This window comes from Toxorhynchites rutilus, chromosome 3, assembly GCF_029784135.1.
Source record: "Toxorhynchites rutilus septentrionalis strain SRP chromosome 3, ASM2978413v1, whole genome shotgun sequence".
In the NCBI taxonomy this organism is placed as follows: domain Eukaryota; kingdom Metazoa; phylum Arthropoda; class Insecta; order Diptera; family Culicidae; genus Toxorhynchites; species Toxorhynchites rutilus.
The window spans coordinates 1,229,797-1,250,227 of record NC_073746.1 but is presented as its reverse complement, the minus strand read 5'-3'; the positions used below and the strand labels follow the sequence as shown (position 1 = coordinate 1,250,227).

Sequence of the window (20,431 nt, the reverse complement as noted above, 5' to 3'; positions counted from 1 at the left end):
CTTAAGTTGAGATTTCCTAAGCCGAATAACACGCCTTAAATGTATTCTGAGGGGCAATCTCTAGAATACGCGTGACCACCAGTGCAAGTCGGAGGAAATTTCTTTTTGACGAAAATTCCCCCGGCCAGGACGGGAATCGAACCCGAACACCCGGCATGATAATGTGAGACGCTAACCACTCGGCCACGGGTGCACTGCAGTCATCTAGCATCCCTGGAAATGAGTTCAATGTTTACATTTGGTTGTATTGTTTGGAAGAGGTCCATTTGAAAATCTATAAAATCTTGCAATTACTGAATTGAATTTGATGGTTGCAGTTGAAAACATTCATTGCTTATGCAATACTATTTTAGCCGTGAAACAATTTTTGAAGATAAAGACGGAGCAGAAGAATACCGATGCTTTCAATCAACAAGGTGAACAAACACATCAAACAAACTAGACGATTCGACTGATTCATCGACGAGTGCGGCCAAACGGTCGTTGAGCCAGAGGAGCTACTCGTCTGTTTTTAGTCGAATTGTCCGATTTAGGGCTGTCTTTATTCTATCATATTTTCTGTATAAAACATTTATTCCATGTAACGGAGGAACATGTTATTTGCAAGTGGTCGAAAAATCTTGAACGAAAATAATCTGATATTATAATGATGAGTTTTGTTAGAAATACTACGAGTTTTATAGAAAAAGGTAAATTCAACGGGGTCGATTAAAAGATCAATCAATGAACAGTTCTGCGATTGGATCCATGAACTTGCTCATAGTAAGAAAATGTGAATGTTTGATGGTATTGATAACAAAAAACAAATTTTGGGCGGGACGAAGTTTGTCGGGTCAGCTAGTAGCCATATGAAAAATCATATTTCTCCACATTTTTCTATTTTTTATGTCGTAACAACCAGTACTGAAAATATTCACATTCACGACATTCAAATTCGGCGAATTTCTGCCTTCCTTGTATTGATAACCTACTGCTCAAGCGAGAGTCGATAAATATGGAACAACATTATCAATTAACCCCAGTGGGATGAACATCAACATCAGCTTGCCATGAAGTTCATTTTTCATTTGCATCTTCTTTTTTGTCATGGTATTCGTAAGGTCGAAAATGAAGATCATTGCGTGTTAGTGAAAATCAAAGCATAAAATTCAGCGTCACCAATTGAGAGTAAAACCGATTAATGGCAATTCATCACACAAAATTCTTGTTATTGGCGACTTTGGCAATGGAATGTATAGAATAACTTTGGCTACGTTTTATGAATCTACTCACGATTGCCCGGAAATGACATACACCACCATTTATATGTGCAATGGGTAACACTTTTTCAATAAAAATTCACTGCAAGTGATGAAGATCAACTTAACGTTCGTGATAATCACCTAAAATTATTGACAGTAACGAAAGTGCCTGAATGCAGGCTTTTCGAAATTCGTTCATGCTGTTTTCGATCAATATACCAGACAAAGTTCACGCGTTTCGACTCTTGTGTTATACTCATTATGCCAGATATGCAGTTGACTATTACAAGTGTTCTCATCATTGGGATGTTGCAGTCTTCAGTGCTCTGTACGTGTGCCCGACACGGGATACTTCCGATTGGGATGCAGCTGACCGTTAATCAACAACGCCCCCTAGTCTGCACCCCATATCTAGCGTGGTGCGTCTTTCTCGAATCGAGGAATCCAGGATAGATTGGTCACTAGCCGGCACAATCATCAGCTCGTGTAGAGTTGTCATGAGCGGTACAACTTTTGGCTCTTGTTGAATCATCAGTGGACTGCACAACTTTCGGCCCGTGCATCTGTAAAGAGTGTGTGTATGTATTGCCGCGACTAAGTAAAAGTTTATCGTTTGGATAGGAGGGATATGAAACGGGGACACAACGAAGGAAACATCATTAAACGTTGACATCGGCGTTTCTGAGGAACAGGTATAGATGGAGCAGAAGATCAGGATCATGGCTACCTAAGATATCCCGGACGGGGATATCCGATTGTCTGCCTTGTGCCCTCAATGCTCTGGAGAGCTGAGAGCGGGCAGCATGGAACCGGATACACGACCAGACAACATGCTCGATGTCGTGGTAGCCATCGCCACAATCACAAAGATTGTTTGCTGCGAGCCCAATGCGATAGAGATGCGCGTTTAGGTTGTAGTGATTGGACATAAGCCGAGATATCACGCGAATGAAATCACGACCTACATTCTATCCCTTGAACCATGCACTCGTCGAGACCTTAGGGATAATCGTGTGTAACCAACGACCGAACTCATCTTCACTCCACATGCGCTGCCAACTTACGAGCGTGTGCTGACGAGGAATGTGGAAAAATTCATTATAAGCAATTTGCCTTTCAAAAAGTGTGCCTTCTGAAGCGCCCACCTTAGCTAGCAAGTCCGCTTTCTCATTCCCCATTCCTCATTCATGAAGACATGCATTTAAACATCTCTGGTGATCAATAACAGTTACCTTGCACGGCTATCTAAAATATAATTCTAAAGCAGTTAAAACTCGTACATATAATACGAAGAAGATGTAATCGGATACTTCATTCCTGGTAGTCTATTGTATTTTAGTAGAAATGTCTTGAAATTTATAAAGAAATAATTTCTAATCGATTCGACCGATTCAGCAGTAGCTGGCACTGTGTAAAGAGGCTCTGAGAGTGGCAGTCGTCATTCAGACTTCTCTCATATCGTTGATCTTCTTCATCGAAACCTATGTTCTGAAAGTAATACACATAAACTGAGAGCGTATTTGGCAAACCTTCGCTGTAGACGGGCTTCTCGTCACTTATGTGGCCGTAGAACGCTTTTTTGGTATCTCTGAACATTCGATTTTGTTCTTGGCGCTTGGCAGAGTCAGAGTAACGTTTTGCCGTTTTGGTGAGCTTTTAGTTCAGTAGGCGACATAATTTCGCCGATTTACTGCCTCCTTTGTATGCCTTCAAATTGGGGCGCGCTTGTTTCGGATCCGTTGCGTCAATCTCCTTGACCGTCGCGTATTTCACGGAGTTGTTAGGGTGGGTTTAGACTAGGGATATATTCATGTGAAGAAATATGATGAGATTTATAGAAATCGCATCAACCGTTTACACTAGCGTGAACTTCTATAATGAATATATTCATATCTTCGGTGAATTTATTCACCTGAAGTAGAACTGCATCCAACTTTAGTGATTTCTCACCAGTGAGAAATTCACAAGCGTGTACATATGCTGAATTTATTCAAGTTATATATATACCTCGAATAAGTGTATCATATTTATTCTCACCCGTTTACACCTATTTTCACGAGAATAAATCCATCTATAGCTATAGATCTCCCTAATGTAAACCCGCCATTAGAGCAGTCTGCCTCTTGGCTTAACACGGTATTCCAAACTTTTACACAACTCCTCCATATTTTCAGCATCAACTAAGTGCAGCGGAAGAACGAGCTCGTTCATGATCTATACAACACTTGTCAGCCTGCGAAAATGATGCAATTTGGGATCCTGGGGCGCGACAAAGGGTTCGTATCGTGAAACTGTGCGATCGCCTCTTCGTAATGGAAGATTAGATCGCGTAGTAATTGTTGAAGTAACTGTAGGTCTTTCGGCTCAGGAGTTGTTGTACTGTGTAGTTAACTCGCAAATTAATTGCTTCGTCGTACTGAACCTTGTATCGATACATCGCTTGCTCTGTTGTTCCTGGGGATTAGTTTTCTCTGCGACTTCTGGACAGAAATATAACTGCTAAAAATTCAAGAACAGGATTTTCTTTTGATTCCATAAAAAGCCTCAATTCCAACTTGGTCAATCACAATGACTCTTTCTCATGATAGTACGGTTAATAATGCTATCCAAACTCGAATTCTCTTAGCTTAGAATGTCTACACCTCAACATATCTGCTTTCAGCGCGAAACATCTCTTACAAACCGGGCACTGATGTGGTTTAATCTGCATGTGGAAGGCTTTCACATGTTGGCTCAATCCGCCACTTCGTTTGAAAACCTTTGGGCATAATTTGCAGGCAAACTGTCTCGAATCGACGTGTGTTAGCCGATGCTGGACGAGATTCATCTGTCCCCCGAATCGTTTTCCACAAGTTTCGCAAACAAAAACTTTGAGACCTGCAAGAAATGGAAACATCGTTAATGGAAACTCAGGCCGAATTTGTATCGCCTCACCAGTATGAACACTCTCATGTACCTTCAAACTATTGTACGACTTGAACTGCTTATTGCACGTGGTACAAACGTACAACAAGTGGTTGGATTCAACCTGCGTTACGTCGAACCTCTCGTCATCTGGTTTTAGAAGAACGTATTCGCTCGCTTCGCTACCCCCGGCACACTTCGCCAGCTTAAAGTGCTTCTTAAGATCGAACAACTTATCGAAAATCTTCAAACAAATGCCACATTTATGGTTCCACTGATCGACTGGACGATGACTGTTCATGTGCCGTCTCAAATTCGACAAGCTGGAATAAGAACGTTCGCACATGCTGCAACGATGAGCATTAGCCAGGTCAGTGGTCTGCTTTTGTTGGTTTGCTTCATCGCTTGGTGTGGAAGAAATCTTATCATGTGAATTTTTCCTATTGGCCTTTATCTCATTCGCCCGCGTCGTCAGGCGCCTTAATTTGAAACTTTTTCTCAGACAACGTTTCAGATGTGTTTGTAAATGAGCCCACGTACGACATTTCGCAACACAGTGAACACAACGGTAAAGATTTCTTTTCCTCCAGTGGCAACTCAGCACACGGTGTTGGATCAATTTTAACCGAGACAGATATTTTCGATGGCATTGCTGGCATGAATGTTTCACAACCACTGGATCAACTTGCTCAACCGGAGGTTGAAGCTCTACATGAATCACACGGATGGATCCTGCGTCGCCTAAACTTATTGCATCGCTGTGAGAAGTTTGAGGTAAGTACGAGAATATTTCATCCTTGTTATCATCCGCCTGAATCGGCAACTTGGAGTAACTGTGCTCTTCCAGGGTGTTCAAACCCGATTGGTAATCCTGAAAATAGCTGGAATAGTCTTCGTATTCATCCTCCACTTCGGCCGAAACCTCCGTTTTCAAGTTGATTATCTGAGGCGCGGGTGGAAGAAAACTTGAAGAAGATACGGATGGAAAAGCGATTTCGTACGGTTGTACTTCACGAACTGTTGCGCTCGTAATATCTACAATGGGTGGATACAAATTAACTATTTCTAGAATTTCACAATTTTTGGACTCGCGAAAAAGTTTAGAACTCTGCCCTTCGCTGTTTTGATTGTTAAACAGCAGAATTTTGTTCTTATCGTTGGTGATGGTTGGATTTTTTATGATCAATGTCTTTTCGGCCAGTTCAAGTTGTGCATCTCTGTTTTTCACACCGCAATCAACCGTCTCCTCCTTGATACTGACCAATGGTTCCTGTTTGATTTTCAATCCTTTGGTAACCGGAACGTGAGCTGTATCCTGCTGATGATTGTGATTATATTTGTGCTCCAAGTCTCCTTGCGCTTTCATGACGTTGTCGTAGAAGGCGGAGAAACCATTGATGAGTTTCAAGCAGTGACCACAAACTTTCGATGGGAAATGGGTATCTTCCATGTTGAGGAAAGGGAGACATTTCAAAATAACAGTGGCGTGTTGATTGAAATCGTTCAATAAACCTTGACACCATTTGCTAAAAACAATTCCACACAACCGACAAGTAATTTCCAAAAGATTGGATTCTTCTCCTGATAGATCTTCCTGATCGGTTTCAGTTTCCTGCAGGTCGGACTGGAAATCATGGCTGATATCATCCGTTGCGCACAATTTACTTGTGAACTCTGAAAGTGGTGTCTGATGCTTTATTCGAATCGACGGAACTGCTGTACTTATGAGATTTTTCCTAAAATACAATATTTATCGGAGCCATACTCCCTTTTGATTAGGTGAAAAACAGACCTGTAAATACAATCCTTGAAATCGGTTGGCTTGAAATGACGACTGCAAATTGCGCTCCACTTTGTAGGTACCCAATCCGGATCCCGGCCAGTGAATTGTATCCACTGCGCTAGAATTGTGGGTTTCTTCAGAGGAAACCTGACCAGAGCAGATTGAATCAGAATATTATCACTTACGAGGTAAATTGATGCATACTTATGATATGACACATCGTCAGAATGAGCGTATTTCAGCTCGCAATCCGGTACACAACATGATGCTGGCATTTATGCGGCTCGTAAGATGTTATAATTTTCTAGAATATTGGTCGAATTCAATTGAATTTCTAATTAGCGAAACCACCTAAAAGACATGTTATCAATCGCGTTTGTTTATGTTGAATCAGACAAAAACGTAAACAAAAGCTACATTTGGTCGATCAGGCGTATGAGAAGAACTTGAAATGTCACATGGTGAATGGTGAATACACTGAAGATTTATGTTTAATATCTTTTTTCATAAAGTTTTTCACTATTGCAGATAATTCGTGATCGAAAATGTCTTACACCGTTACGTACAGGACATGTTATCGACACTCATGAGAAGTGTTCTAAGCAGAGTCACCATATTTACAGAATAATCTGTATTTGTACAGATTTTCCAGACTTTTCAAAATCTAGATTCTTTAGTTACAGATTACAGATTTTTTGGGCCTCATACAGAATTTAAAGATTTTTAAAATAACATTCCAATATTAGTAATGGTTTGATGACAATAATATTTTTTCCCATCTCACCAATTTTATTCATATAGCACTTCAATTAGTCTGAGTAACAGTCATATTTGTCATTTATATGTAACGTGATGTCCTGCTTTCTCATGGTCAAATGTCGAGAAACAATATACAGTGTTGCCACATTTTCATTTTCGCTACCCAATGAAAGCACACGAAGCTTAATGCCGTTAACGCGAAAATACCTCAAAACATAGAATTCGAATTGGATTCCGATTCCAATAATAAGACAATAAAAGCAGCAAGATTTTCATTTTCATAGCCTTTATTTTTAGATTTTTCGAAACTATACTCGCAACTTGATAGTTTAGTATAGTAGTACCGTACCGGATTCGCGCTACCGTTCACTAACGGTAGCACGAATCCGTGAAACATCTCAGTGCGAACCCAACAGCTTTCAGGTTGAACCTAGTGCGAAACTAGGTTGAAACTGAGTGAAATGCTCTCGTATTGAGAAAAACCTCATGTAAAATTGTATTTATTTTCAAAAACGATAAATTGCTCCTCATATGATTTCTTTCAGTAGTTAAAGGAACGGCATAACTGCCAGTGATTATGCAGTTTATGATAACGGATGAAAACTTAACGATTTCATCACATTTAAGTTGCCCCAATGTGCAGAGCTGAGTTGAAGATGATGTGACATCACCAACATATATCGGGTTGCGGTTGTCTAATGTGTAGAAGGCCTATGTCAATGGTAGTCCTGCGTCAACCTTGCGGTTGCATCATAGATTTGACGCACTTAAATAATAAACTGCGTTCACATTTCAATTTAGTGAAAATTTATGCTATCGAATTTTTACACATTTTCGTTTCTTTTACGTCCTCTTTTCTGTTCCCTGAAGAGAGGGAAACTTTGCATCGCAAGTTCCATCCCTACACCTTTTTTACGATTCTCCTGCCATTTAGCATAGCATAATAGCGGCGGTCTAGAAATCAAATTGGGAGCAAATAACGAATAACAACTAAGGCAGCAAAAAAAATATTCAAAATGTTCGAACCTGAATAAACATACAATAATACATACATACAAAAAAACTGAATAAATGCTATGTTATAATTTGTTTAATGTTTAATTTTATCAATATTTCAGTACTGTTAGTATTTGAATGATATCAGGGTTGAATTATAGGACCTTATTCCCGTAAACTCTTCACGGTGAAAACGATATGTGTATCCGCGATGACAACGGTACGGTCTCGACATATGGATACGAGATTAGTTTTTAACAAGGCTTACTACTTTTTTTTTTTTATCTGTATTATAGTGACTTTCAACTCATTTGGCTGGTTCGTCACTTTTACTTCCATTTTTGGAAGAATGTCGGGAGTGAGAATTGAACTCGTGACCTTTAGCGTGAGAGGCATGGATGTTACCACTACGCCAGATCGCCTCCAAGGCTTACTACTCTATCAGTTTAGTAGAATGATTTGATCGCCTTGAAATGGTTTGTTTTTATTGTAGGATCAATAGACGATAATTGATTGATGATTCATTCTCGCACTCGCAGAACAATACACTAGCTGGTCGTATGTCGCAATTTGTTTCATGTCATTGCATTGAAAAATTACCTCGAACGCTATTCCGATGGACTGTTTCGCAATTGACATAGACTCGGCTACAGTCGATTATATAATTGTTGCACCAGCACCATTACTACATCAATATGCCTTTGGCACCGCATGGAAACAACAATCATGCTACATGTTATTTGGTATTGCCTGAGTTTATTCGCACCTAAAGACATCATTCGTACAACGTAAACCAAACGCCAAACAAGTGTTCGCCATAGCATGCATAAAGAGCTTGGTGGCTTGAAGCTACTAGAAATATAAACACTTCTCATAATTTTGCGCTATTCTCAAAAGAAACGCATTATTGCATTATTTTCGAAAAAAAGTTGCATTATTTTCGCATGCTCAAGATAAGTGCATCTGTCATCCTTAGTGGAGAAAGTTTTGCTACTGGCGAGCAAAACCAAAAAGTTCCAGAACGACATTTACTTTCAAGATGACTAAATAACCGAAATAATATTTTTCTGTTAATCTCAGCAACCTCGAAAAGGGTATCATTGTTTCATTATGATCAAGATTAGCGAAAATGCAATTCTAGTTGAAGGCAGTTTTGCGACTGGCACGCGAACCCAAATAGCTTATAACATTCCAGCACGACATTCAAGATGTTTGGTATTCCCCAAATAATTTTTAGGTGCACAACCTTAACGCCCGCTTCGCCATAGTGTCAGTTCAATGCATTGATGCAATTTCAAAGGCACCAACGAAGCCTTTATGGTGACGGACAACAAACAATGTTAACTGCTTGGAAAAGGTTGAATATTTGCTTCAGCAGAGATTCATCACTAATACCCTAGCGCAAATGCGAAGCCAAATCACAGGCAAATTCCAGAACATTTATTTTCTTGGTGAGCCGACCAAGCTTGAAGATTCTCGCGCACAATTGTGTAGCTCAAAACATTAACGCAATGTCGCCAGTTTGATGCAATGATTGCAATGCCAGAGACATCAGCGAGTTAGTAATTTGATCGCATCCACAGCTCAGTCCGAAACCAAGACATGTAGTGGCACAAAACAAGCAAGAACAAGCGATGTTCATTGCTTCGTATCTAGAATGATACTGAAAGTTTGCCTTCTACTTCTTTGTTGAATTGAAGATACTTTAAACTTCTTCAGTTCATTCGTCTCTAGTCTTCAAACAGACCCTTGTAAAACTCTACCCTCTCCTCATATTACTCTTCCACCCCTATTGCCTTGAAAAAGGCACTCGATCTCTCGCCGTCCAGCTCGCCCAGAAAAGTTCACAAATCAGCAGAACAAATGTATGAGAAAATTGAAACACTTATAGTTTTCATGAATTTTAACCATTTACACATTCGTTTGGTATGTATATCGTCGAAATCCGTTCACGGTATAAACGTTAACTTCATTTCATAAAAACGTGGCCTGTTTTTTGATTTGGCACCCTTAAAGAAAGACGTAGTTCTACGTCAAAAAATGGTACAGCTCAGAAACACATGATACGAAGAAAACATGTTTCTCTCATGGGAAAATAATCTTCCAAAATTTTATAATATTTCACATCTCGCTTCTCTGCTAAAGGCCCCATGAACGTGAACATGAACAGATGGTGGAATAGTACGATCATTTCACGGTGAACTACATTGCGAACAAACAACTCAAAAAATCATGGCGAACAAAATGTTTTTGTTCACGTTCACGTTCTTATTAAAAGTTCGCCAGTAAACGTGAAGTAAATAAACATCGAGCTTCAATAAAGTAACTGGGATAAAATATACAGTTGTTCACGAGTCAACCCGAAGTAACGAAGTTTTTCAACTCGTGCAGAGATTCGATTGAAGAAAATTGCATCCATATGGAAATTTTTACCGAAAACTCAAAAGTTGCTTAGCATATCCTCATACAGATCACGGCGAAATAATTTCCAGAATACCCTGGGACATTCGAACGTGAACATGAACGGGGAGATATTTTGACGTCTATATTCACCACTTTGAATTTATCACTAGTCTAAAGGCTGATTTAGACGATGCCAGTCAGCGCACTAGTTGAAGTATCCAGTGAACAGAGAACAGACACTCTGTTCAAGGTACTTTTACCAGTATCGAACAAGTAATTGGCCTCTAACTTGAACAGAGTGTCTGTTCACTGGATACTTCAACTAGAGCGCTGACTGGCATCGTCTAAATCAGCCTTTAAGCCCACCCATACTCGGTTGCGAGTATTTGTCAACCGATCCGAATAGTTACGAACGCACCCCCATACAACGAAATTCGACATCTGAATTGCATGTATGGGGCTACTCGCAGCCGAGCAACTTCAAAGTTTTTTGTTTTTAAACGAGCGAGTAGCCGAGTAGCTCCATACATACAAATCAAATGTCAAATTTCGTGGTATGGGTGAGTTCGTAATTCTTCGGATTGATTGACGTTTACTCGCAACCGAGTAACTGACAACGTCTACACCCGGCTTTAGGCTAACGAGGTAAATTGAACATTGGTTTTCTAAGTGTACACTGAGAGGAATATTTAGTAAATATAACCAATTTTTTAGTACATGTTACCAATTCTCTAGTTATTTTCTACCCTACTAATCATTGGTACATTCTACGAAAAAAAATTAGTAGGCGCAAATGTCTCGCTGAACTACGGTTTGTTGGTCCAATGTTGGATCAATATTGACTCAAAAAATCCGATTAATCGGTTCAATAATGCCAGATTTATTGACCCCCCATTGGTACAATATCAGTAAAAATTTTGTTTGGGTCACATCAGGGATATGGATTTTTTTTTTATTTTTATTCTATTATATTTTATTATATATGGTATTATTCTACATAATTAGTACATATTACTTATAACTTATTCTACATACAGTAAACGTTGATTTGCATGAGTTAGATAGACTTGAATCCTCTTGTTGCAGCAACAGGAGACGCTTTTGTCGCTGTAGAAGAACAACTTGCTCTTCTTCCGCCTGTAGCGACATATACCATTTTCCTCGTACATAGTTGATGCTGCATGTGTTGACTACATTTGTTCATTTTCCTACAGAACTGATTGGAATTACAACATCTATGGAGAAAAAAATAATTGTTATTCTTGCAATAATATATTTTGAAATATTGCAATAATATATATAGAATATAATATATTCCTTGTCGTTGCCACTTCGGCTGATTTTTGTAGGGTAAGAAGCTAAAACAGAACCAGAAAAGAGATTATTTACAGGTAAACTTAAAACGAGAGCAAAATGCTTACCTCCGTTTCCAAAAAGGAAATGGCGATTGCAAAGTGCGCACATCACAGATACTCATTGATGATGTTCATTGCATTTTTGATTTTACATTGATTTTACAAGATTTTGGTAATATATACAAAAAATTTGTATATTTTACCAATACTTTGACTACTAAAGATTTGGTAGCTGCCTTTACTAAACTTTTTCTCCAGTGTAGGAAAATGAACAAATGTAGTCAACACATGCAGCATCAACTATGTACGAGTATTGTTTGCCCAATATTTGTGCAAGTTTTACCACCAAACAAACTGTAGTGATTAAAAACACAACATCATGTTCAAATTTTCGTTTGATGTTGATGGTGCCGGCGGAACTCCCTCCGCAGCAGAACCACAACAACAAGAACCAGAGCAGGAACAAATGTCTCAAAACAGCCAGCAGGGATATGAGTGTGAGAAACTGGAGTTACCTGAAAACCTACGTCAGGGTGTTGTTATTGAGCGGGACAATTTACATGTGTTCGTCGCGAGCGTGGATACTTTAGTGGAGTATATCAACTGTTTGTCATTGCCGGTGGACTACTTTTCCGACGACATCCAACTGGCTGAGCTCGATCACTCGGACTTAGTCCCAGGCATGTACGAAGGAGGCCTCAAGGTATGGGAATGCACGTTTGATCTGGGAGAACGAATGGCTGAAAAAGCCGAATACAAGAAGCTATTTGATAAATCCACGGTACTGGATTTGGGCTGCGGTTCCGGTATCCTCGGGATAGTTGCAATAAAGCTAGGAGCCAGCAAGGTGGCTTTTCAGGACTATGTAAGATGAATCAAAACAATCGTGGAGCCTTGTGCTTGTCTGGTTATAAAAATTTCATTTACAGAACAAAGATGTGCTCGAGCGAGTGACAATGAAAAATTATTCGCTGAACTGCTGTGCTGCCGATGATCTTCAAAGTTCCGACCAGTCGGACTCTGCTGCGGTAGAATTTTATTCTGGCGATTGGGGCAGCTTTGTGGACAAAGTCGAAAGGCAGTTTGACGTTATCTTGACGTCTGAAACCATATACAATACCAAAAATTATCCAAAACTACTTAAGTTATTCCGAGAAAAACTGCGACCGGACGGAGTGGTGTATCCTTTGAAAAAAAATTTGAGACATACCTTTTATTGATCGGATTTTATGAGATCAATTCCTTAACTCCTATCACTTCATTAGACTTCTCACATCCAAAACGTGTTACTTTGGCGTGGGTGGCGGCATACGTCTCTTCGAGAAGGCGATGGACGAGGATGGCTATTTCAGGTATCGCACAGCATGGGAATGCGACAGCGGCGTGTTGAGGGAGATTCTTGAAATTCGTGTCAAATCTTCATCCGGAGGGCAACAACAGCAACAGCAACAGCTACCAGGTGCGACTTGAGGGAGGTTCTTTTTAGTTCCAGTAACAGACGCCAACAATGCAAGATTTCATTTAGTTCAATATATGTTTAAAATATATAATATATATTCTGGTTTTATTATTTTATGAATTCCAAATGATTCCTCTCAATTTTGGTTTTCTTCATTCCGCGTGCATCGATACACTTTTCCGTTTTTTTTTGTTTCCTCTGTGGTCTCTCAAACACTCTTGTCCCAATTTTCATTTCATCTCTAGCGTTTGTTCCCTCAATCAGTTCTGTTTACCTCTAGTTTTGTTTCGATAACACACTGGACATTGTTCCAATTCTACTAACACATATGTTTGTTTGCTGACATCGAATTGTTTTTTTTTTGTTTTACTTCTGTTTGTTATTTTGTGTAATATTTGGTTATATTTGTGTGTGCCGTTTTTATTGGTGCAAAATCTACTTTTTGCTCGCTTTTTTGACATCTATTTTGTTTTTGATTGAGTGGATTGTTTTTTGTTTCGCTGATATGGAGGCCGATTTAAAAAGCTGTATTTTGGCCGTTTTCAAATTTATTTTCATCTCTTGGGACGAGAGGTTCTGAATGCTCATTCATCCATGTGGATCAGGCTGTGCTTTTCTATCTTTTTTGGGAATGTTGTTAACTTTGGTATCAATTCTTTAAATATTTTGCCTCTCAAGTTTGGAAAGGAGGTCATTTCAAAGTATTTTAGATACTTCTTTTTCTGTCGTTTTGCGTGTTGCAACGGTTCATACTTATTTTTGGAGACAGCTTTAGGGGTACATGAAATAATATTGATAGAAGGCAGTTTTTTCGTACATAGTTCGATTGTTTTCTTAACTAATCATCTAATCATCTCGTAAAACAGAGTGTTGATTTTAGAACAAAACGTGTTTTTTCTGTATTGAATTTCGATTGGGGTGAGGTTTGATAATTTTTTTTGTTCGTTATTCAGGTTTTCCAATTTGTCTTGTTTCTCCAAATTTCTGCAGTTGTGTATTGCACATATAGATTTCGCTTTTTTGCTTGTTTTATATTATCTGCATGTACGTCAATCATTGTTTAAACTATTTTCTAATATCTAGCAAAACCATCTGGTACTCATTCTCCTCAATGTCATATTTTTGGTTCAAAGATTAGCAATCTCCCTTCCATTCGCCCAGATATATAGATAATATTCGAAACATTTTTTTTCACTCAATAAATTCAAAGAAAAATTAAAACTCTTCTTTCCGCCATTTTTTTTTGTTAAAACAATCAGAAAAAGGAATAACATTTCGTTAAAATATCTCTTGATTTGATTACGTTTAGTCCTTTATAATACATACACAACACTGTTGTCTAATTGTTTATGCTATCTTTTAGCCTAATGGTTTTGTGATGTATATTGTATAAATATTCGAACGGTAATTGACATTTACAGTGGGTGAAGCGACCCTTCCGAGAGGAGATGCAGCGAATTTCATGAATGTGCCAGCCAATCATCCAGCAATGAGATGTGATGTGATGCAGGCGCTAAAATATTTATTTACAGATTTGCGCATCTCTTTCGAAAACAAGGAAAACAAATTGATTATTGTTATTGTGGATAGAAGATCTGTTCCGATTGAATCATTAGTTCTGAGAACGGAAGTTCGATTATGGTATATATATTATAATACATTTCTTAATGCTGGCCAAGACCGCTAAAGGTAAAAAAAGGGGTGAACTATACTTCTGCATTCGATACCGAATGGAATTCATACATTCCATGGGGCTAACCGAATGAAGAATAGGGTTTGAAATAAATAGATGTTCTTATAAAGCAATCTTTATACAAAAAAATATATGACTTTTCTGTCATTTTTCATCTTATTCAGGATGAGAAAATAAAACTAGTAGAACAAATTGTAAATTATTTTCACAAAGTGGGCAGCGTATCCCATAATTGGTGCTATGTTGCGCGGAAGTAGACCGAGGGAATTCGTTCTCTCATTTCCTCCCTCCGAAAGCCGAGTGTCGCAAAGCAGAAGGACCAACAAAAAGCGTTTTTCGAGACTCTCGCTCGCTATTACAATGATACTACAACGACGATGACGACGATTGCGGCGACAACGGCAACAAAAAAAAAACAAAGATGATTGTTGTGTGTTGATTGTGACGATAAGAAAGTCTTTCGACTGCTCTGCAGTCTTCCCTTCTTGATTTGTGTACGTGTAAGTAGTTTTCAGGTGGGGTAGTGGGTGGATTTTTTGGTTTTGATTATGCATTCGCCTCCGTGCAAACTTTACGTTTACATTGGCTCCGATCCCGCCGTTGGCATGTATTCCTTAAGCAAGTCTCGTAGACGCAAAATTTCCTTGCCGGCAGCTGCCAGATCACCCTGGAGTGACAATTCTCGTTCTCGCAAACGTTTGATGTCACGCTGACAAGTCTGAAAGAGAGAAATTTATTCATTAGAAATCATTGCTGGTTTTAAAAAAATCACTGCTGAGGAATTTCATGCCAACTCGACTGGCCATTGGCAGCACCATCTCAAATTGTGTCTGTGAAGACATTGGCCATTCAAACTAATTTGCATACTTGATATCTCACAATAAATGAAAAATACTTTTGGAATAGGACCAAAGTTTTTTTTTTCTTAAATTTTTACAAAAAAAATTCTAACTCGAAAACTATAATCCTATAACATTTTGATCATAGAAGTAAATGTGGGAAATTGTTGAAATTCTCATTAAAAAGTATCTATATATATAAAAATGGATTTCTGTCTGTCTGTCTGTCTGAATCTTGTGGACTCGGAAACTACCGAACCGATCGACATGAAAATTGGTATGTAGGGGTTTTTTGGGTCGGGGAAAGTTCTTATGATAGTTCGAGACCCCCCCCCCCTCTCTAAGGGGGAGCTGCCACACAAATGAAACACAAATTTCTGCATTACTCGAGAATTAATCAAGCAAATGAAACCAAATTTGGCATGTGGGGTGCAATAAATGTTTCTATAGTAGTTAGTAGCAATAAATGTTTCTATAGTAGTTAGACACTCTTCCCCCTCTCTGAGGGGGGACTGCCATACAAATGAAACATAAATTTCTGCATTACTCGAGATTTAATCGAGCAAATTGGTTTCATTTGCTCGATTAATTCTGGAGTAATGCAGAAATAATGCAGAAATTAGGCATATGGCGGTTTTAGGGTGCAATAAATGTTTCTATAGTAGTTAGACACTTCTCCCCCCTCTCTAAGGGGGGACTGCCATACAAATGAAACACAAAACGATCCAGCCAAAAGTGTTGAATGTCACCATAATACAGACAAAAAAAAACAAAATTTGGCATGTGGAGTTTTTAGCGTGCAATAAATGATTCTATGGTGATTGGATACTCCTCCCCCTCTCTTAGGGAGGGGTCTGTCATACAAATGAAATACAAATCATAAAGCAAAACTCGAGAAAGAAATTGTCCGATTTAGGGCTGTCTTCATTCTATCATATTTACTGTATCAAACATTTATTCCATGTAACGGAGAAACATGTTATTTGCAGGTGGATGAAAAATCTTGCACGAGAATTGTGTCTGAAAATAATCTGATATTATAAGTTTTGGTAGAATTACTCAAATTTTATAGTGAAAAATAATTTTAAAGGGTATATTAGAAGATCAATCAATGTACAGTTCTGTGATTGGACTCATGAACGTGCGCTCAGTAAGAAAACGTGGATGTGATAACGAAAAATAAATTTTTGGGCGGGACGAAGTTTGCCAGATCAGCTAGTTATATATTTGTTTGATACATGATTCATTTTTGTTCTCGTGAGAATAATACACGAAATTTTTTCATGATTACTCCACGCGAAAGCAGAATATAATGATTCTCTTGGATACCATTGCCCCACTGGGACACCGATTGAGCAAATGTATGCGATTATTCCTTCGCTTGGGGGCATTTATAAGCGAACATTCGAAAGCTAAACAGAAACTGATTGGATTCAGTTCAATTCAGTTTTTGTTATTAAGGGACTTTAACCAAATCGTCATTCGTTCCTCTGATTGGATTTCCGAAGTGGCATCAGTATATATATACAGATTTGTGTTATATTAATAGCATGTAATAGAGCAGTTTTGAGGCTATTGAAACAAGGTTTCGAATCAATTATTAACAAACATATAACTCTTGAACATATTGTCTTCCGAATGAAGTGATTATCATACCATTCCGTTCAGCCAACAAAGAGGTATTGACGTTCAAAACCTTGCATTCCAAGTGTAAAGCTCTCGTTTTTGCGAAACATTGAATGTTTGTTATTACTAGACGAAACTGGAAGAACCCCTCGCATCGTTGTATCGTTTTCCTGTAGGAGTCTACTGTGTACTAAATAAACAACAGCAGGCAGGCAATCAAACATGGGCGAAATGGGTGAAACAGATAGAGGGGAAGAATAGAGGTGGTATATGAGAGTGGTATTATTGCGAAGGCTTTTTGGTAGATCAGATTTTTCATATATCCCGACCACCGAAGGCAAAAGGTTGCCATTATCTATGTATTGAGTCCAAAAAATTAAGTCTAGTCAAATATTGTATTTAGTTTAATAAATGTGAAATTGTAGTGTTCTTTGTTAATATAAAGTGATGTTTTCAAATAGTGTGTGTTTTTCAATGAAGTTGATGGAAAACCTTGGTTGCCAACTAAACTCACCAAACTAAATTCGGAGCCAGTTCCCCCATCATATATTTGGTCCTTCGAACCGGATCATAAGGATAGGAAGAAAACATTATCATTGATAAGGATTATTGCAAGCAAGGGAACACATCTCATTGCCTTCAACTTGGCATTTCAAAGAGCAGGTCGCCATTGGAAGAATCATCGCTCATTTACTCCACTACAATACCAACAATCGTGAAAACACAAAGGCCTATTCACCTTTCCATCGCGAAGATTCATAATCGGGCGATCTGCCCTGGTTTGTCCAGGTAAACCCACAGATATATGTCCAGCCGTTGTTGGGCTATCTGTTTCCTACACCCACTATTTACTTTTGCATGTTGGAACACATAATTTGGAAGTAAACAAAGACCACATCATCATTACTACAACGACATTGCTGAGGATCAACATTAGACATAGACATCATCCATATATGGACAAACTGATTTATGAGCACTGAGAATATCTGAGCACACACACCACCAAACCTCAACATTAAACATCCCGTTTCAACACAATCCAAGCAAGGTTTCCTGGTTAGTCCAGGTAAATTACACAATAGTCTATGTCCAGCCGTTGCTGGGAAACTACACATATCTACACATTTTCTATTGTTATTCATAACCCTACCATAACGAACCTCGAGCTGAGCTGCCGGCGCATCATAGCAGACGTAAACAAAACATACTCAACGTCACTATCCCTGGAACCAAAATAAACAATTCGATAAACACACTGCAACTTATCACCTTCTTTCATCATATCATTATTGATTACCGGAATTGTTTACCGAGCCACAACAAGAATTCATCAGCACCATTAATATTTCTCCAGGTAAAATATTATAAACAGTATATGTCCAGTCGAAGCTGGAGTTTGTTTGGTTCTACACTAAGACACATTTCACCTTTTCCTCATCGAACGCTTGTATTGGTGCAACACGCAACATTTGTTTTCATTTTGTGGTACATTGTAATACGAGGGGCCCACATATCTCGTTATTACAAACACCACTATTAAGGAGCAACAGCTTGTGAACACGATAATTAACCGGCACACTGTTATTGGCAATTCAGTAGCATCAATTTTTTGTCAGGTCAGTTTGAACAGTATATGTCCAGCCGGAGCTGGATTCTACTTTTGGTACTACATAAGGGGCTGTCCACATACCACGTGGACAGAAAAAGCACGGTTTTAGACTCCCCCCTCCCCCTCCGTGGACAAGAGTGGACATTTTCATACCCCTACCCCCCTTTGTCCACGTGGACATTTTTCCTTTTATAATCAAAATAATTAAGGAAAGAACTGATTTGCACCTAAATTCCATTTTTTTCCTGTCTGGAAGGTCGGAAAATAATTAATTTTCTTGGATTTTTTTCGAATGTTACGAATAAAGTGAAGAGCTCGGGTATTTTAGTTATTGTTTAAGGTATATGTGTAGATGTATTTTTCATTTTTTAAGTGCACGAATAATGATTATTACGCTGTTGACAGCTGGATGCGTGGATGCTGTCTGAAAATTGGTACCTTGCTGGTGGTATCGGTTCCGAAGCAACGGGGTGTCGTAGAACAAATTTCAATGTATATTTTGAAACATTAGGACAATACCTAAAGCGTTACATAGGGGTTTTTAAAAATTCGAAAAATTGCCGAAATGGCGGCCATTTTTGTTAAAAATGAGTTATTTTTAAAAAAAAATCGCTGTTTAGAAGCACATAAAAAATCGAAAAAATGAGATCAAAAAATCAAAAAACGGCTATGTAACGCTTTATATAATCCATTTTTAAAGGCTGACAAAAAATTTCAACTAAATCGGTCTAATAGATGCTAAGATATTGATACCACCAGTTGAAAAAACACGGTATCGAGAAAAACGCGTTTCAAAATTCGTACAGGTGAGGTCATACATTTAGCTGTAACTTTCCAACGAAATCAAATATCTAAAAGGAGCATAAGCTTCCCAAAAATGCAAAAACAAACAAAAATTCGATTTTTTTTGATTTTCCAGACCGGGGTCCCCCCTTAGGTTGTTTTTATTTCAAATTTCACTAGTTGTACCCTGTACCAGTTGTGGTCCATTTTTTTGTATGGTAGAGAAATGGGTAGAATAACAAAGCACATGCTTCATATGAGGTTAATTTGGAAATACTTGTGATTATATGATATTTTTTGTTTTTCCATTATAAGCGAATATATGAATGCTATCTGGTTTTGCTAACACGGAAACACGCAATTTACAGTTGACCAGATGAGGAACAATTCGCATCTGAATTGCCAATCGCCAATCGAATAAAAATAAATGGATAAATGGAAACGATTTTCTAAACACTTGCAAAAAAAAAAATACGTTGATATCACATAGACGCCAGTAATAATCCAATCAACTTGATTAATTTGCTTCCATTTGATTCACATGTAATTCCAGTAGAACATTTTACTAAAGGGATGCATTGTTTTGCATTGTTTTATGGCAGAGTTACAGTGTTACTCAAAATTTTAGATGAAAAAAATCTTTGCCCACTCCGGAATATGATTGATCACTGCTAATCTATGTATTTCCGATTCACCTTTACTCGGTAGCGCAATTCAAAATCTTTTCCGCCATATTTCGGAGAATTTTCAGAGGGTATTAATAGCGTATTAAGATATTTTATTATTTTTCAAATCCTTATAGACCATTCTGCATTGAGTGTCTAGATGGCTTCCAAAGTGCTCGCGTGGAAGCATTACATCAGAAAACTCACGATTCATTGATTCCCAACTATGAAATCGAGCTCAAATCTCAACTATGAAAGTTGAACATTTCTTGAGACCAGTTTTTGCATGAAATTGATCCCAATTCAAAAGTAC

At 38.3% G+C, this 20,431-nt stretch overlaps 3 protein-coding genes across 17 annotated transcripts in view; 1 reads left to right on the top strand and 2 right to left on the bottom strand.

The window, feature by feature from the left end:
* Nucleotides 1-3,414: 3,414 nt before the first annotated feature.
* LOC129776662 (telomere zinc finger-associated protein-like) lies at nucleotides 3,415-6,310 on the bottom strand. The gene is made up of 4 exons (XM_055782433.1): nucleotides 6,133-6,310; nucleotides 5,938-6,075; nucleotides 4,176-5,881; nucleotides 3,415-4,118 (listed from the first exon to the last, which is right to left on the bottom strand). The coding sequence occupies exons 1-4, from the start codon at nucleotides 6,201-6,203 to the stop codon at nucleotides 3,844-3,846; spliced, it is 2,190 nt and encodes a 729-aa protein (XP_055638408.1). The 5' UTR covers nucleotides 6,204-6,310; the 3' UTR covers nucleotides 3,415-3,843.
* A 5,441-nt stretch (nucleotides 6,311-11,751) lies between these two features.
* The window catches only part of LOC129772842 (histidine protein methyltransferase 1 homolog), a 34,353-nt gene continuing 25,673 nt past the window's right edge, over nucleotides 11,752-20,431 (top strand). For all 3 annotated transcript variants that reach the window (XR_008742655.1, XR_008742654.1, XM_055776356.1), the window contains exons 1-3: nucleotides 11,752-12,306; nucleotides 12,371-12,621; nucleotides 12,707-12,900. Coding sequence is in view for 1 of the 3 variants with exons in the window: in XM_055776356.1 (XP_055632331.1) it covers nucleotides 11,821-12,306; nucleotides 12,371-12,621; nucleotides 12,707-12,900 (931 nt within the window). In the remaining 2 variants the exon portion in view is untranslated. The remainder of the gene's footprint in view (nucleotides 12,307-12,370; nucleotides 12,622-12,706; nucleotides 12,901-20,431) is intronic.
* Nucleotides 12,957-20,431, bottom strand: part of LOC129772840 (rap1 GTPase-activating protein 1) — a 280,874-nt gene continuing 273,399 nt past the window's right edge. For all 13 annotated transcript variants that reach the window (XM_055776342.1, XM_055776344.1, XM_055776343.1 and 10 more), the window contains one exon: nucleotides 12,957-15,311. In XM_055776342.1, the coding sequence (XP_055632317.1) occupies nucleotides 15,171-15,311 (141 nt within the window). In that variant the 3' untranslated portion in view covers nucleotides 12,957-15,170. The remainder of the gene's footprint in view (nucleotides 15,312-20,431) is intronic.

Coding starts and splice junctions, on each gene's coding strand:
- LOC129776662 (XM_055782433.1), bottom strand. CDS start 6,203: ATGCCAGCATCATGTTGTGTACCGGATTGCGAGCTGAAATACGCTCAT. Junction 6,076..6,132: donor GACGATGTGTCATATCATAA/GTATGCATCAAT, acceptor TGCTCTGGTCAG/GTTTCCTCTGAAGAAACCCA. Junction 4,119..4,175: donor ACATGAGAGTGTTCATACTG/GTGAGGCGATAC, acceptor CATTTCTTGCAG/GTCTCAAAGTTTTTGTTTGC.